Source organism: Eptesicus fuscus, chromosome 20 (genome assembly GCF_027574615.1).
Source record: "Eptesicus fuscus isolate TK198812 chromosome 20, DD_ASM_mEF_20220401, whole genome shotgun sequence".
NCBI classification, from domain to species: Eukaryota; Metazoa; Chordata; class Mammalia; order Chiroptera; family Vespertilionidae; genus Eptesicus; species Eptesicus fuscus.
The window spans coordinates 22,305,759-22,319,681 of record NC_072492.1 but is presented as its reverse complement, the minus strand read 5'-3'; the positions used below and the strand labels follow the sequence as shown (position 1 = coordinate 22,319,681).

The following is a 13,923-nucleotide window of genomic DNA, read 5'->3' as shown; positions in this document are numbered from 1 at the left end:
ATTTTCTTATTAGCTGCAATCCATTAGCCTTCTCCTGAAAGGGAAAAAGGAGAGAGAGAGAGAGAGAGAGAGAGAGAGAGTGTGAGTGAGAGTGTGTGTGTGTGTGTGTGGTGTGGTGGAGAGGGGTGCATAATGAAGACAAATCTCAACCTGGGCAATAATTTCAGCAATCATCCTGCAGTGATATTCTACATCATTTAGCAAAGCCAGGAATGATTTGCTTTCTCTGTACCTCACAACCAACGAGACTCCCGATTTAACAAAATACAGCTACAAAACAATGTGCTTCCTACTCCCTTTTGCAGAGACCAAAAGGACTTAAAAGACTCTTTAATAATATTCCTCATACAGTCTACCATGGGACCGGCACAGACCTCCCTCATTAAGAACTAACAGACAGAGAAAATCACCTTTCACATGAAGAGATCTGGGGTCTAGTAGGATCTTTCTGAAGAATTAGAACAAACAGTCACTTGTTAAGCAGACCTCATACAGCAGGGGAAAAAAATGAAAAAGAAATCTCGTATTGAAATTCAAAGAGACACCTACCCAATTTCTCATTTCAAATAAGGAGTTGATTCCAGAATCTGAAAAGCCCGTGGAGACAGTGAGCCACCGAGTGGGTTTAGATCAGAGGTAAGATATATTGCTGAAAAGAACTTCTGGGAGCAGCATACATTTTACATTTGAAAGAGAGGTAATGCTTTCATAAAGTAATTCTCTACTGTTCCTCTACCTGATTCCATTTCCGTATAAAAACATGCCTTATGAAAATAAATAAGAAAATATATTAGGTGTCACCACACTGAAGCAATGAGCGGGATTAGGCATAGAGAAAGAACAAGCCTTATGAAAATAAATGAGAAAACATATTATGTATCACAACAGTGAAGCAGTAAGTAGAATGAGGACCAGAGAAAGATCACATAGAACGCAGAGTCTTTATGCTTTAAAAAAAAAATGCTTTCATTAATCTACTGGAAACCTTGGGTCCTCCTGAGAGAAAACTGTACATTGGTATAGAACGTAAGATGGGCATAACATTTCAAGGGTTTCTAAAGCCCCGAAGGTTCCAGTGACCAGACTGTCAGCCCACGAGTGGCTCACGAACCCCACCCAGGCTGGTACTCCTCTGCTCGGAGAGAAGCGGAGAACACTCACGTTGTACAGAGGGATGGTCTTCATCACCTTGTACTGCTTCATGGGGTCCATCTTATACAGGTGACGATCGGTGACAAAAATGGCGCGGTCTTCCACCTTACTGAACCGATTGACCTGCAAGAAAACCAACCAACAATTGTACCATCTCATGAGGCGTGAAGCTCAATGATCTGCGAGGGACACGTCGAGGGGCAGAGGCGGCTGGCGGTGGAGACGCAGCCTTTAACAGACGGCCACTCTACTGGACGCAGCAGAGATGCAAAAGCAGGAGCAGTGTCCAGATTTGTGGGATTTTACAATTTAAACTCCGTGATTTTAGAACGTAAGGGGAACAAACAACCAACAACCACCCGCAATGATTCAAAGACTGAAACCATGTACCCCAGACACTATAAAGAAAATGCAAAGATAACCCACCGAATAGGAGAAAATGTGTACAAATCGTATACCGGATAAGGGACGTGTATTTAAAACATATAAAGAATAAAATGTATATTGTATTTAGAATACAGAACTCAATAATAAAAGGACAAAAAAAACCCCACAATTAAAAATGGGTTTTTAATTGTGAATACACATTTCTCCAAAGAAGACTTACAAATAGCCAATAAGCTCATGAACACATGCCTGATACCATCAGCCACCAGGGAAATGTAAATCGGAACCACAATGAGATGCCACTTCATGCCCACTGGGACGATGATAATAAAGGGGACGGACAGTAACAAGTGCTGGTCAGGGTGTGGAGGAACTGGAGCCCTCACCGCCACTGGGGAGAATATAACGTGATGCAGTCACTTTGGAAAACAGTCTGGCAGCTCCTCAGCCAGATAAACAGAGAGTTACCATATGACCCAGAAACTTCACTCCTACGTGTGTATATATACCCATGGGCATTGACAACAGAATCACATAAAAACTTGTGCCTGAATGTTCACAGCAGCATTAACCATAATAGCCAAAAAAGCAGAGACCACCCAATGTCACCCAACTGACACTGGACTGGATAAATGTGATGTATTCACACAATGGACTATAAATTGGCAATAGAAAGTGAACTACTGATACATGCTATAACATGGATGAACCTTAAAAAACGTGTTAAGTAATGTAAGCCAGTCACAAAGTACCAAATACTGTATGATTCCATTTATATGAAATGTCCAGAAGCAGCAAATGGATAGAAACAGGATGTAGATTAGTAGTTACGTAGGGCTGGGGGAGATGAGAGGTCTGGAGGGATGACGGCTAAGGAGTGTGGGGTTTCTTTTTGGGGTAATAAAAACGTTCAAACATTGATTGTGGTAATGGAGACCCAACTCTGTGAATATACTAATAACTACTGGATTGTGTGATTTAAAATGGTGCATAGGATGCTGTATCAATTATATCTCAATGAAGCTGTGAAAGAAAAAGGTAACCCCCATATGAAACAACTCATTCTGCCCCTTCCCTAATGCACAGATTAAATTCCCTAGAGTAGAATGACACTGTGCCATTAAATACACGTTCAAAAATGGACAGTGCCTTCTTGCCTACAGCACAAATAACTGTCTCCTAATTATGACTATCCATAAAAAGAAGGGGCCCTACGAGAAGGCAGTAAGTGCCCCCCGTAGGATTCAAGTGGAAGCTCAGTGGGTGTGGTAGAGGGGGTTTGTGCTGCAGTAGGAAGTCTAGGGATTCCCAAGGTCCCTTTCTTCAGATTCTGTGATTCTTTTACCCAACTTTCAAGTTTTCCTATCCGCCATTATTCTACTTATTTATTTCTTCCAATCCTGTGTGATGTTATGTTCTCTATTTCTGATTTTCTCCTTCCTTTTTCTTTTTATCTATGTGTATTTCAAGATATTGCTTAAGTTTTCATTCCATTATAAAACCTTTTCAATTCCTATAGTGAAAAACGATCGCTGTTTTCTCTGAACTTCTATCCATAGTTGTAGGAGAAATAGATAGAGTATAAGTAGAATCAAGAATGAAATTAAAAAATTAACATTGATATAAAGGGCACAAGGTTCTTTTAAAGCAGGATACTTGAGAATAGGAGGAGCACTGGCGTGAGTGCTTTTGCTGATGTAAAACCCTGGATCCATCGTTACTCTTTGTTCAGCAAGAAAGACGGAAAGAAGGTTGGCCGATATGTCCAAAATACCAACACAATCAAGTTACATCTATCCTTAGTCTGTAGGTTCTCCTTACGAAGTCGAGCTACTCTCTAAATCTCTCTATTAAAAGTGCAAATCTTTCATTTAATAATTGGAAAGCTTGAACAATTTCAAGGACAGCTGACTTGTAATTTTTAGACCATGAATGCTCGTTATAAGAAACATACTTGTTAAAATAGCAGTGTAGAACACTGTGTTTTTTTAAACTTACAGTTGAAGCTATGTTTGGCAAGAGGTTGGTGTTACTTATTAAACCTTGTGATAAGTAATCGAATGACTATAACCCACTAATCTAGGTCTAATGATTTCAGCCAATATAAGAGATTATACACATGGTTTTAAATTGGAAGTACATAAAAAAGCTGCTTTCCTTGTAAAACTGCTACAGGTAAGTTATCAAAATAGTTATAAAGAAGACTAACAAGTTCACTTCAAAACAAAGTAAAAATCTTACATAAAACTGTATGATTTCTTTTTTAATGAAGGTCAGGAAACAGCGAAACGAATGTATGGTAAAGGAGATGAGAACAGTGGCTGCCTTTGGTGGGGGTGGGACACGGCTGGGACGGGGCATGAGGAGGTTTTTAGGGTGATGGGAAGGCTCTGTCTCTCGACAGCGTTTAAGTTTACATGGGGGTATGTACTAGTCCAAACTCACCTGCACACTTCAGATAACGAGTATTTACCTGTATATAAACTATCTACCACGATACAAAGACAAAACAAAGACAATGTAGAATCCCAACTACCCATGACAGATTTTTATTTACTGCCTTATTATTTCATCAACAGTAAGTTAGCTCCTTGTGGGTCACGATCTTATGGTGCCTTTTGTCTTGTACCTCACAGCCCCCAACAGAGAAGTGGGCAACCTACAGGGTAATACTACATCCCTTCTCCTCCGTTAGTTATGAGAGTCGTTTAAATCAGCGGTCGCCAACTGGTGGTCTGTGGACACTGGTGGTCCGTGAGGTCTGAAAGGTTGGTGACCGCTGCTTTATATCCCACAGGATAATTTCAAGAACTCTCCTTCCCCGCATGGGCCAATCGGTGTTGATATGGGAACTGTCAGATGGGAAAACAGGGGGAGAGGCTGCAGCGCGTGGGAGGTTGCATAATGTAAGAACAAAATCCCCAAGTGGCCAATAAAAGCACAGGTGCTCAACAGCTAAAGTCCCCCTTGCCCAGTTTGGTCCTGGAAAACCGTGATTGCTGCACTGAAGAAAAAGGAACTGTGGGCGGCTTGCTTTTATGTACCTGGGGCTGCGCGCCCCTTTAAGAGTAAGCCACCTCTTTAATAAAAAGCTCTCTAGCGCTGCAGGCACTATAGAAGCACACAGATCGCTGATTTGAAATTATTTATTCTCCTGGTTGGAATGGTTGAGATTTATTTGTATATTGTCTTTTCTCATAAAGCGTTTTTTTTGATGAGTTTAATTTTTCCCGTCAGAGTCTTTTTTAAAAATTTAAATTCTTTATTGATTAAAGTATTATATATGTCTCCTTTTCCTCCCATTGACCTCTCCCCGGCTGCTCCCCCCCCCCCCCCCCCCTAGCACATGCCCTCATCCCCCTACTGTCTGTGTCCACTGGTTATGCTTATATGCATGCATACAAGTCCTTTGGTTGATCTCTTACCCTTCCCCTCCTTCTACCCTCCCCTGCCTTCCCTCTGAGGTTTGACAGTCTGTTCGATGCTTCTGGGTCTCTGGATCTATTTTTGTTCATCAGTTTATGTTGTTCATTATATTCCACAAATGCCATCAGAGCCTTAAGTTTCATGGCCAGCCATGCACACAGAGTGCTGGCAGCCGGACGGACTGTCCTGAGCGAGACGTGCCTACAGAAACAGACCTGTGCCTGTATTTGCCATGCATATTACTTGGTCATAGCTACCCTTAAAAAATCTTTAGACTCACAATTTTGTTGTGAGATTGGAACTGAATTAACTTTTCTACATTTGTTAATTCAGTATACATCTCCTATTAATTTAAAGAAATGATACTGGTAAATATTCACTTGAATTAAGTGATTTGATAAATGATTTCTTCCCCCAAATCTACAATGTGCATTTTCAAGTACTTTATAAGGTGCTGATGATATACAAAGGAATGACAGAAAGCCCTTGGTTATGGTACAAACCTGAGACTAGGACAGCAGATGGAGTTGAGACAGATAAGAAGGTTGTAAGTGAAAATAATTTCATACAATGTATAAAGAAAATAAAATTAGATAATGGGATTTGGAGGAAATGTGTGTGTGTGTGTGTGTGTGTGTGTGTGTGTGTGAGAGAGAGAGAGATTCTGTAGAGCGCTACTTTACTAGCGAGTCAGAAATGCTACATTTGTAGGCCCATCTTTTTCTAACAGATTAATGAAGGGACACTGTATAAATATGCAGTTAGCTACTTGCTGATTAGCAGGTTTTAATTTTATATATATATATTTTATTGATTTTTTACAGAGAGGAAGAGAGAGGGATAGAGTTAGAAACATCGATGAGAGAGAAACATCGATCAGCTGCCTCTTGCACACCCCCTACTGGGGATGTGCCCGCAACCAAGGTACATGCCCTTGACCGGAATCGAACCCGGGACCCTTGAGTCCGCAGGCCGACGCTCTATCCACTGAGCCAAACCGGTTTCGGCAGCAGGTTTTAATTTTAGATTTGGGTAATATTTAAATCAAGGTATTGAGCACTAAAAATTTCTGAAGAACACCCTGGCTGGGTAGCTCAGTTGGTCAGAGCGTTGTCTGGAGATACCAAGGTTGCAGGTTTGAGTCCCCTGACAGGGCACATATAAGAATCAAGCAGTGAATGTATAAATAAGTGGAACAACAAATCTCTCTCCCCCTTCCTCTCTCTAATATCAATAAATAAAAAAATTTTTTAAAAATTAAAAAAAAAATCTGAGGAACTACAAGGTCATGTTTCTCAGTGATTAGAAGAAAAAGCAAAGCAAAACAAAACAAAACAAAACAACAAAAAAGACCACTAAAAACCCTCCACTAAGGAGAACAGAAGGCACAGTTGTGATATATAAACCTCCATCCCTGCTCCCAAGATCTTGTTTTAAAGATGCAACAAAGAAGTTGGAGACTCATTTGAAAACATCGACAGCGTTGGTAGGATACACACCTGAGTAAATTACGACAGGTGGATGGGACACAGAAGATATGTCGCCACAGGTAAAAGACAGCAAACTAAAATTCCAGTTTCAGTTTGAATTTCATTAAGTCTTCTCCCTTTCGCCTCATAGCTTTAGAAATCAGTCAATTCTCTAAACATATCCTTATAACCAATGTATATTTTTTAGTCTTTTTTTTTTTTTTTTTTTTTTTTTCCCCAATGCTTTCTTGTATTTTAAAATATATAGAAACAATGCAAAGTGAGTCCAAATCAGGAATTATACCAAAGGTGTACAACAGGTGTAACAGACAGGACAAGTCACAATGGAACAGAAGTACTTGATCAAAGGGCAAGAAATGGAAATGTCATTTGTCAATAGAAAAGGACTGGTAACAGAGATTTTTCAATTAACATAAAGCTATGACAACCCCCTCTCATTTTGTTTATAAATTATTTTAGATAACATGTAAGGCACAGGCATTCTTCAGAAACTCCTATTAACAAACAGGTAATCTACTATTGCTCTGGGTAAAAATCTATCACCACAGTTTATAAGCCCAGACTGTCGCAAACTTCTCACTCAACAGGCGATGAGATCTGCTCCCCTCTTCACTTTTGACCTGTATCTTTTGAACTATACCTGCAATTTTTATGGCTACAGGATCCTCTGAAACTGGAACAAGCCCTTCCTTGATTTCAGCCTGCTTTTCAGAGACCAGGGGAGATGTGGCAGGAAGGGAATATTTAGTTTCCACAGAAGCCACAGGCGAGGAGGAAGAGGGCTTAGAATCATGGAAAAGACTGGCCCATGACTTAGGCTGACTGACAGGAGTGGTGCCCACCACAGAGGCCAGGGCCTCGGCGGGAGGGGAAGTGCTCTCGGCCTTAGCTGGGTCCGAGTCCGTGCTTTCCACAGTGTACAACTCCATCCCATTGGCAGCTGAGCCCTCACCCAAGGATTCAAGTATTTGTCCATTAGTAACGCCAAGGTTTTCAGTAGTATCAGTCCCAACGTAAGGGTGAGCCACAGCTGTCCTCAACAGGCTGTCCCTGTCAGCCTCTGCAGGAAGGCAGGACTGTTCAAAGTCAGGCCCCTGGCAGCCCTCAGGTTGCCCTGCAGTCCTAGCATCGCTGTCCAGGGCCCTAGGAAAAGAACCTCCAGGCACAGCACCACTGACGAAGTCTGTGGAGTCCTGAGGGCTGCTACAAGTCCTGGGTGTTCCCAGCAAGGGCATACTGCCCATCAACTCTACATCCTCTGTGCATATTCTGTTCAGGATGGTTAAATTGGCATGGCCATTGACCAGGACTTCCGTGGGAATATTATCCTCACTGCCATCTTTCAAGTAACTATAATATCCAGGTGGACGTTTTTTCTTCTTTTTACGCTCCCTTTGTCCAAGACCACCCGAGGTGCCATCGTTTTCCAAAACTTCCGCTTCTGCGTTGGAACTGCCATCCAGATCAAGGGCAGAGCTGGGGTACTGGCAGTCAATGGAGCTGTAGTTGGCTTCTTTATCTATGTCATCAGGGGTCTTTTTGGAAGTTGTGCAACTAAGAATAAATTCAGGGGCCTGAGGGTTCAATGTGCTTGAAATACTGTAGTTGGGAGTTCTCTGCAAAGTGTCATTGGATTCAATTACTTCGTTAACACCAAACTCAATTCTCTGATATTCTTGTCCATCAGGTAGTTCATCTGCAGCCTGTGTGCCACACAGAACTGATCCATTGTATGGAGGAAGCTCAACTGAAGAGCGAGGAGTCACAAAGAATTGATTGAATTCATCAGGGCTAAAATCTCCAAAAATATACTGGGTTGTAGGTTCAATCCCTGAGCCCAGTTGGGGTGCATGCTTGAGGCAGCTGACTGATGTGTCTCTCTGTCTCTCTTTCTTTCTGTCTCTCTCTCCTCCATTCTCCCTCTCTATCGGCTGCGGAGGGCCATGGCGGCCCGTTTCAATGAGCCTTGTCGCTCGCCCGACTCCTCACGCTGCTTCCCCCGCCGCCGCCATCTTCTCGCCCGCACATAGACACTCGCATCGGCCGCCGCGCCTGCGCACTTATTTTTTAGTTTTGACAAAAATGAAGAGAAATAAAGAGTAAAATAGAGCCCAGCCAGTGTGGCTCCGTGGTTACACATTGCCCTATGAACCCAGAGGTCACGGTTTGATTCCCGTTCAGGCTCGATCCCCAGTGTGGGGCGTGCAGGAGGCAGCTGATCAGTGATTCTCTCTCATCATTGATGTTTCTCTCTCTCCCCCTCTCCCTTCCTGTCTGAAACCAATAAAAACATATTTTAAAAAATAGTAAAATAGAGTGTATGTGGTGAAATAGTAACTATTCTTTGTGGTGCTTATTCACGGCACACGGCAACAGTGTTTGCCAGGAAAGCGAACTGGCACTCGTCAGAGATCGAAACGAGAGACTGCAGAGCGGGTACATCAGCCTTTTCTAGGTTGTGTTGCACAACACTAGCCTCGCGTGATGCTTTGTATAAGAAAGGGTTCCCAGTCAAGCTGGTTTGAGGAACAATGCAAACCACAGCCTGCCCTGGGCTGGTCATAACCCACGAGTCCATTCAAGGCTCTGAGAATGCTGCACATAGAGAGCATGCTCAACATTAAGCTTGGGCCCTTTCTAAAAACACACTCAGATTCAACAGAAACCCATGTTGGAGAACACTCCTCATGTGTACCCATCTGAGAATATGGAGACGAGAGAACATCGAAGACAAAATCTGAATAATAAGCCAAAGTAGTGTTCCTCATCTTTTGCGAATTCGTATTGAAAAACATGAGTGTGTTGCAAACAAGTATGAAAAGATGCTTTTGCATAATTTCATAAGGTCACACAAGAGTCACAAACGATAGGCCACAGCGGTCAAGTGGAGAGTATTGTCCTTTCTATGCTATGTCCATGACTTAATCTGGAAACTGACAAACAAAAACCTCAAAGCAGCAATTTTACTGACAATGTTTAGAAATATTACATCCTTTTTTATGTAAAAATGTAATTTCTAAAGAGAACAGGTCATAAATCTTTACCTTCTTTCTTAGCAACTCAAATCGTCCTTAAAATATGGATGGAGTGGGAGGGATGTCATGCAACTCAGTGATAGCTTTAGGTGGCATAACTCAGCTAAATAAAAATGGAAAGAAAAGCTTAAAAATATTTTTATTGATTTTAGAGAGAGGAAGGGAGAAGGATAGAGAGATAGAAACATCGATGAGAGAGAAACATGGTCGGCTGCCTCCTGTACGCCTCCTACTGGGGATCGAGCCCACAACCCAGGCATGTACCCTGACCGGAATGGAACCTTGACCTCCTGGTTCATAGGTTGATACTCAACCAGTGAACCACACCAGCCGGGCAAGAAAAACTTGTTCTATACATATGTAAATCTGTAAATTCAAACTAAATTAAAATAATTATGGCATAGGAACACTAATTCTCTTCCATGTAAATCCATAAAGTAATAGAAAAACTGGATTGCAGACTCAATATTAGATAAGATCTCATCTTATTTCTTCTTTTACCCAAACTAAAATCCTCTACTAAAGAAAAAAAAATCCCTGTCATCTTGCTTTTGCCTAAACACTTCTAAGGATCTGTTTACAGGTTTAGTCAGCGCCACAGGGGCCAGAGAGAAAGATTCCCTGGAGAGTCAAACCTATTATGCGAGTGAGAGCAGCTATCTGCAGAAGTCTCCCATCTTAAAGGACAGTTTATGACGGTAGTTAATAGAAATTGGCTGCTTCATAAAAAAGTCAAGGCATACAGAGAGGACTTTACTGAAATCGTGTCAAGTTCATCTTGGTACATCTTTGGGATTAAAAAGATTCTAAAGAGGACATTACCTAATCTATAGTATGGAGAAATACTATTTTGCATTGAACTTAGAAATACAGGAGCATGGCTCAGTGGTTGAGCGTCGACCTATGAAGCAGGAGGTCATGGTTTGATTCTGGTCAGGGCATCTGCCCAGGTTGCGGGCTTGATCCCCAGTGTGGGTTGTGCAGGAGGCAGCTGATCAATGATTCTCTCTCATCACTGATGTTTGTCTGTCTCTCCCTTCCTCTCTGAAATCAACAAAAATATATTAAAAAAAAAATACAGGAGCATGGCTAAGAATTTTTCAGTTTTTATCCAGGAGGAGCCAGGGAGAGACATGCCATTAGACATCCCATTGTCACCTCTGGAAAGAAAGAATCAGAGGCACCAGAGACTTTTCCAGAGTAGAGGATGACTGTCATCACCACCCAACGGTCTTTGATCACTTGTCTGATTACTAATTTGACTTCACAGTTACCTTGATTTTAGAGAGGCAGTATCCTAGATAGTGGAAATGCGGACTCACGGAAATGGCTGGAATGGTACATTCCTTGGTTAAATTCACTAACTGGCATTAGGGCTTATACTTTTTTTGTGTGGGTCAGTGAAATCTGGTTAGCAAAAGTCATTTCCTGGTTGGCTGATCAACCTTAGGTACACTTATAAACTAGGGTTTCTGAATTCAGCTCAGAATTAGACTCGGGACTTTGGTAACCACTCTGAGATACTAGCAAATTTTCCTTGGTGACATTTATTTCATTCTACGTTTAAAGCAGACTGCTTTCTATGTTGTTAAAAAGTTTATATTACATTGAATTGAATGTCTGAACGCTAGCAGTTATGTTTTTTTGAACTTCATGAATAGTTCAAGCTCCTTCTTCTATAATAGTGTTTGGTCAGTCCGACTAAAGATCTGTCAAAACTAAAACTTTTGGTTTTGTTGTTTTATTCCCTATTATTTTTATACTAGAGGCCCGATGCACAAAGATTCGTGCAAGAATTGGCCTTCCTTCCCCTGGCTGCTGGCACCACCTTCCCTTCGGCCAGAGCTGCCTTTCTGCCTTGGCTCCGGCCCGGAGCCACCTTTCCGCCTTCCCACACTGCCCAGGGGCCCGGAGCGGCTGGGGCAAGCGTCCCACCCCTGGCCGCTCAGCGCCTGTGTATGCAATATAACCTGCCATCTTTGTTGGGTTAATTTGCATACTCATTCCTGATTGGCTGGTGGGTGTCACAAGGTATGGTCAATTTGCATCTTTCTCTTTTATTAGTGTAGATTCTCTATTTAATTGGTTTCTGCTCTAATCTTTATTATTTTATTTTTTTAAAATATATTTTATTGATTTTTCACAGAGAGGAAGAGAGAGGGATAGAGAGTTAGAAACATCGATGAGAGAGAAACATCGACCAGCTGCCTCCTGCACACCCCCTACTGGGGATGTGCCCGCAACCAAGGTACATGCCCTTGACCGGAATCGAACCCGGGACCTTTGAGTCCGCAGGCCGACGCTCTATCCACTGAGCCAAACCGGTTTCGGCTCTAATCTTTATTATTTTATTTTTCTGCTTGCTTTATTTTATTTTTTTTAGCAGTGTCTTAAGGTAGAAGATTAGACTATTGATATGAGATCTTTCATCTCTTCTATTATAGGCACTACAGTTCCCTCTAAGACAGCTTTCACTGTCTCCCATAAGTTTTGCTAGGTTGTGTCTTCTTTTCCAAATGTCTGATTTTCCTGTGATTTCTTTTTTGCCCACTGGTTACTCAGGAGTGTGTCACTTAATTCCCACCTATCTGTGCATCCCCTAAATTGCTTTCTGTTCTTCTTTCCTAATTTCACTCCATTATTGTCAGAGAATATACTTTGTAAGATTTCAATCCTTTTAAATTTACTGAGGCTTGTTTTATGACCTACCAACAGTGTTTCTCTAAACTCTTGGAAACACTAGTTGTTATTAACATTTTAAAGTTCCCCACATTTATATAGAAAAATATCATTTCATTATTTTGATCTGAATAACACTGTAATTATGTATTTTTTGAAAATGTGAAACAAAAAACCTCTAAAATCACCTAAACCTGAACCTTTGTTGTGAGGTAACTCTTTGATATTTTCTTAATTCCTCCTTCGAATATTGGTGTATTTATATCAGAATCTCTCCTGGGGTTAATCTAGGTAATGTTTTTCTTAAATCCACCCACTTAATTAACATTTTAAAATTTATTTGCATAATTTTATTTGCATATTTTTACAAAATGTTCTTTTGTAGTTATTTCAATTTCCTCTCTCTTTCCTTTTCTAAACAAATGTTTTTAAAAAACCCAACTATATCCCTTGCCTTCCACTTTCCAACTTCCACCTGTTTCACTCGCCCAGCTGCTCTCATCTCCAGGTAAATAACGGTCCACACACATCCTGCTCCAGATGAGCAAATATATCCCTAGCACATAACCTTTCCCTTTCCCTTCTGAATCTCACTATGTCCTTCTCACTTTTCCAAACTACATTCTTCCTCCCTCTTCTTGGTGTGGCTCAGTGGTTGAGCATTGAGCTATAAACAAGGAGGTCATGGGTTTGATTCCCATTCAGGGCACATGCCTGCATTGTGGGCTCAATCCCCAGTGGGGGGTTGTGCAGGAGGCAGCTGATCAATGATCCTCTGTCAATGTTTGATGTTTCTATCTCTTTCTCCCTCTCCATGCCTCTCTGAAATCAATAAAAATAAAAAAAAACCAGCAATAAAACATATATAAAAAGTACTCAATGACCATTAAATATAGGCAGATGAGTATGTGTTTGAAAGATAGATATTCAGTAAAATACAGATCCTTGACCTCTAGGAGGTCCCGCCTCTCCTGTTTTAAGAATGGTTGCCAAAAATATCCACTCCCCGTCCATCCATGCCTCCCACGGACAGGCACAGCTTCCTGAGGACAGAGCCAGCGGTGTGCCTATCGCTAGTTTCACTGAAGGTGTGTCTCAGGGCGCTTTATTGGAAGCAGCCTCTTCCTTCCGAGGAGGTCTGTCTCAAGATCGCCTTACCTTACGGACGTGACAGGAGAAGAGGACGTTCATGTACTTGTCCTTCCGTTTCAGCTCATTGGCGACGGGGACGAAAGTGCCTGAGGTCTGAGGTGTATCTGGCTTCTGAAAGAGACAGGAAGTGTGACTGAATGATGACGCTTAGCATTTCAGATGAAAAAGTGAGCAATTAGCGCACGGCTTTATTACTAAGCTCATGACGTTGCACACGCTTTACTTTTAACCTCCCCATCCCAGGTGCTAAGCTACTAAAAGGCTGTTTTAACAACAAAGGTCCTCTAGCAGTAAAAAATTTAAAATAAGGGATCGGGGAGAGGATGAAACAGAGCTTTGGGAATAACTGATATAAAGGTGATGGTTAAAAACAGTTGCTGAGTTACGCAAGGAAAGGATTAAATGGTCAGAGCCATGGTATAGCGTGCACCTAATACACACAGACAGAAGACAGAACACCCTTTTTAACGTGGGGGAAACGTCAGCTGTTGTACACTTGGAAGCAATAAAACTTTTAGTTTAGTGTTGCTCACAGGATTTAGTTTCTGAAGTTGTCAGTTTTTCTATAAATTCTTGGGAGAAAAATTCTTCTTTTTTTTGTT

At 41.6% G+C, this 13,923-nt stretch overlaps 1 protein-coding gene across 1 annotated transcript in view; it reads right to left on the bottom strand.

The window, feature by feature from the left end:
* The window catches only part of MYO1D (myosin ID), a 273,970-nt gene that overhangs the window by 94,735 nt on the left and 165,312 nt on the right, over nt 1–13,923 (bottom strand). Inside the window, exons 19-20 of the mRNA XM_008147767.3 lie at nt 13,328–13,432; nt 1,162–1,275 (exon numbers count right to left, since the gene is read on the bottom strand). Of these exons, the coding sequence (XP_008145989.2) occupies nt 1,162–1,275; nt 13,328–13,432 (219 nt within the window). The remainder of the gene's footprint in view (nt 1–1,161; nt 1,276–13,327; nt 13,433–13,923) is intronic.